This window comes from Verticillium alfalfae, genomic scaffold (assembly GCF_000150825.1).
Source record: "Verticillium alfalfae VaMs.102 supercont1.6 genomic scaffold, whole genome shotgun sequence".
In the NCBI taxonomy this organism is placed as follows: domain Eukaryota; kingdom Fungi; phylum Ascomycota; class Sordariomycetes; order Glomerellales; family Plectosphaerellaceae; genus Verticillium; species Verticillium alfalfae.
This window is the reverse complement of record NW_003315033.1, coordinates 870,312-872,704: the sequence shown is the minus strand read 5'-3', so window position 1 is coordinate 872,704 and position 2,393 is coordinate 870,312. Positions and strand designations below refer to the sequence as shown.

Genomic DNA, 2,393 nt, shown 5'->3' with positions numbered 1-2,393 from the left:
GGGGGGTGTAGTGTCCCGACGGTTTTCAAAGGGGTGTGCGGGCCTTCCGCATTACAAGTTTCGTGTGAGCGGAGCATTCCACCTGATACCAAGTTTAGGAACCTTCCCATTGAAGAGAAATTGAAAAAACAAAAAAAAAAGAGAGAATTTTTTGAGCAAAGGAAGAGTCGGGGACAACGGTCGGATACGTGGTTGGATGACACGCTGACGATCATGAAGAGACGATGTGTGGATTATTTGTAGTGTGCTTGGTGTGGATGGTTTGTATGGATGTCAGGTATGACCAAATTGATGCTGCATGGTTGCTTTGGTCCTGATGGTGATGGTGTTGCTGAATCGAGAATTGTTGAGGTTGATGATGATGGTTGATAGATGTTGGATGATAGATGGTGGTCGACGTCCAGCCCGAGACACACGTCCATCCCCACACCAACGCTAACCCAATTCGTCTTAGCACTCTACCCCACCTCGACTGCGTTGCACCTGCCTGCTGTCCTGGAAGGTGCTTGCTTACCTTGGAGGATCCTCCTTGCCTTGGGGCAGGTGCAATTCGACCCCACGTCCAAAAACCCTGGCCACTGGCGAGGCTCACCAACCTCACCACCACAACCACCACCTTCACCTCCACGAGGTCTACCACGATCTCTTCTACCACCGTCATCACCTTCGACCTCCACCCCCCGCCGACGGCATTTCGAAAGCCTCGAACCACCCCCGCCTGCCGCCATGTCCCACGCCCGCATAGAAGAGGTCTCCGACTCCGACCTCGAGTCGGCCTCTGACCCCTCCGAAGGCGACATTGACGACTTTGACGACACCGATATCCTGCGCCGCGTCGACCCCAAGCGCGAGACGCCCGCCCAGACGAACGTGCCCACGCCTCAGACCGCCCGCCCCTCGGCCCCCGACGCCAACTTCCACACGACCGCCGACGCCAGCCAGTACGCAGACTACCACTGCCTCTACCCCGTCTACTTTGACGCCGCCCGCACCCGCGCCGAGGGCCGCCGCGTGTCCGCCGCCCGCGCCGTCCGCAACCCCCTCGCCCGCGAGATCGTCAACGCCTGCGCCGCCCTGCGCATCCCCACCCTCTTCGAGCCCGGCAAGTCCCACCCCAAGGACTGGGCCAACCCGGGCCGCGTCAAGGTCCGCCTGCCGCGCGACGACCCCGCCGTCACCCCGACCCGCCCCGTCGACGGCAAGCACCACCTCTACCTCCTCGTCGCCGACCACCTGCGCGCCCACCCCGCCGCCGAGGACAGCCTCACCCTGCGCGCCCGCATCCAGGGCGTGCCCCCGGCCATCGACCCCGCCCAGCCCTGGCCCCGCCCCGCCGTGCCTCGCGGCTGGAAGATGGGCGACCTGCTGCCCTACATCAGCCCTGCCATGACCGGCGGCGGCGTCAGCGAGAACCTCTTTGGCGACATGATGAAGGAGATGCAGCAGGGTGGCGGCCCGGCTGCCGACAACCCCATGGCCGCCCTCATGGCGCAGGGCATGCCCGGCGGCGGCGGCGGCGGCGGCAACGCCATCGAGGACAAGCCGGGGAAGAAGAAGAAGGGCAAGGGCAAGGCGTAGTTGCGGTCCATGTTGGGGACGGGACAGGGAAAGGGGATATCAGGGGATATACCAGGGGAAAAGGGATATCAGGTGGTATGTCAGGGGAAATGGAGGAGGAGGAACCAGGCAAATCGAGGACACATGAAGGCATGCAAGCATGGGCACCGAGGAGTTAGACATGAAACTACGACAGACATCGTAGGCCGCCGAAACGCGGCAAAAATCGAATATTGCATCACCACAGCACTCAGACAGAGACAAGTGAAGGGAACAAAAAAGATACTTGCATCAAGGGTATCGTATCTACTCCTCTAGCCACATCCATAGGACGACAGCATGACCCGCTTCTTACTTGTCTCCTCTCTCTCTCTCTCTCCTCTCTTCGTCTCGACCAGCGGCTTACACGACCAACCGCCCCTGCAGACCTTCCCACTCCCTCGACCCGACAATCTGCACATCCCGTCCGTTGCCCCGCGCCATCTTGCCGTCGGGCCCCGGCAGCCTGATCTGCAGTCGCGCAGCCGCCGCGCTCCGCCGCAGCGCCTCGACCCTCTTGATGTCCGGAGCACCACCGCCCCTGCGCCCGGCGACGACCTCCGTCTTCTGCACCACCGAGTCGCGCCAGCCCTTCCAGGCCGCGAGGTCCTCCGCCTGCCGCGCGCGTGGTACTGCGGCGTGCTCTTGGCCGGCCGCCACGCGAGCTTGTCCTGCGGCAGGCCCTGGAGGTCGTACACCTTGGCCTGGGTCGCGAACCGCACGAGCTCGCCGAGCGCGTCGCGGCCCTCGGCCACGACGAGCGCGCGCCGCTGCTCGGCCGGGCGACGCCGCCTTGC

The 2,393-nt window shown here is 63.3% G+C and overlaps 2 protein-coding genes across 2 annotated transcripts in view; both read left to right on the top strand.

Moving 5' to 3' along the window:
- Nucleotides 1-113, top strand: part of VDBG_05360 (conserved hypothetical protein) — a gene marked incomplete at both ends in the record, with an annotated part of 2,034 nt that extends 1,921 nt beyond the window's left edge. The window contains one exon of the mRNA XM_003004201.1: nucleotides 99-113. Coding sequence (XP_003004247.1) covers nucleotides 99-113 — 15 coding nt within the window. The remainder of the gene's footprint in view (nucleotides 1-98) is intronic.
- Nucleotides 114-726: 613 nt separating this feature from the next.
- On the top strand, nucleotides 727-1,578 carry VDBG_05359 (signal recognition particle sec65 subunit; the record flags this gene model as incomplete). The annotated part of the gene is made up of 1 exon (XM_003004200.1): nucleotides 727-1,578. One exon carries the CDS (start codon nucleotides 727-729, stop codon nucleotides 1,576-1,578), a length of 852 nt encoding a protein of 283 aa, XP_003004246.1.
- Nucleotides 1,579-2,393: the final 815 nt, after the last annotated feature.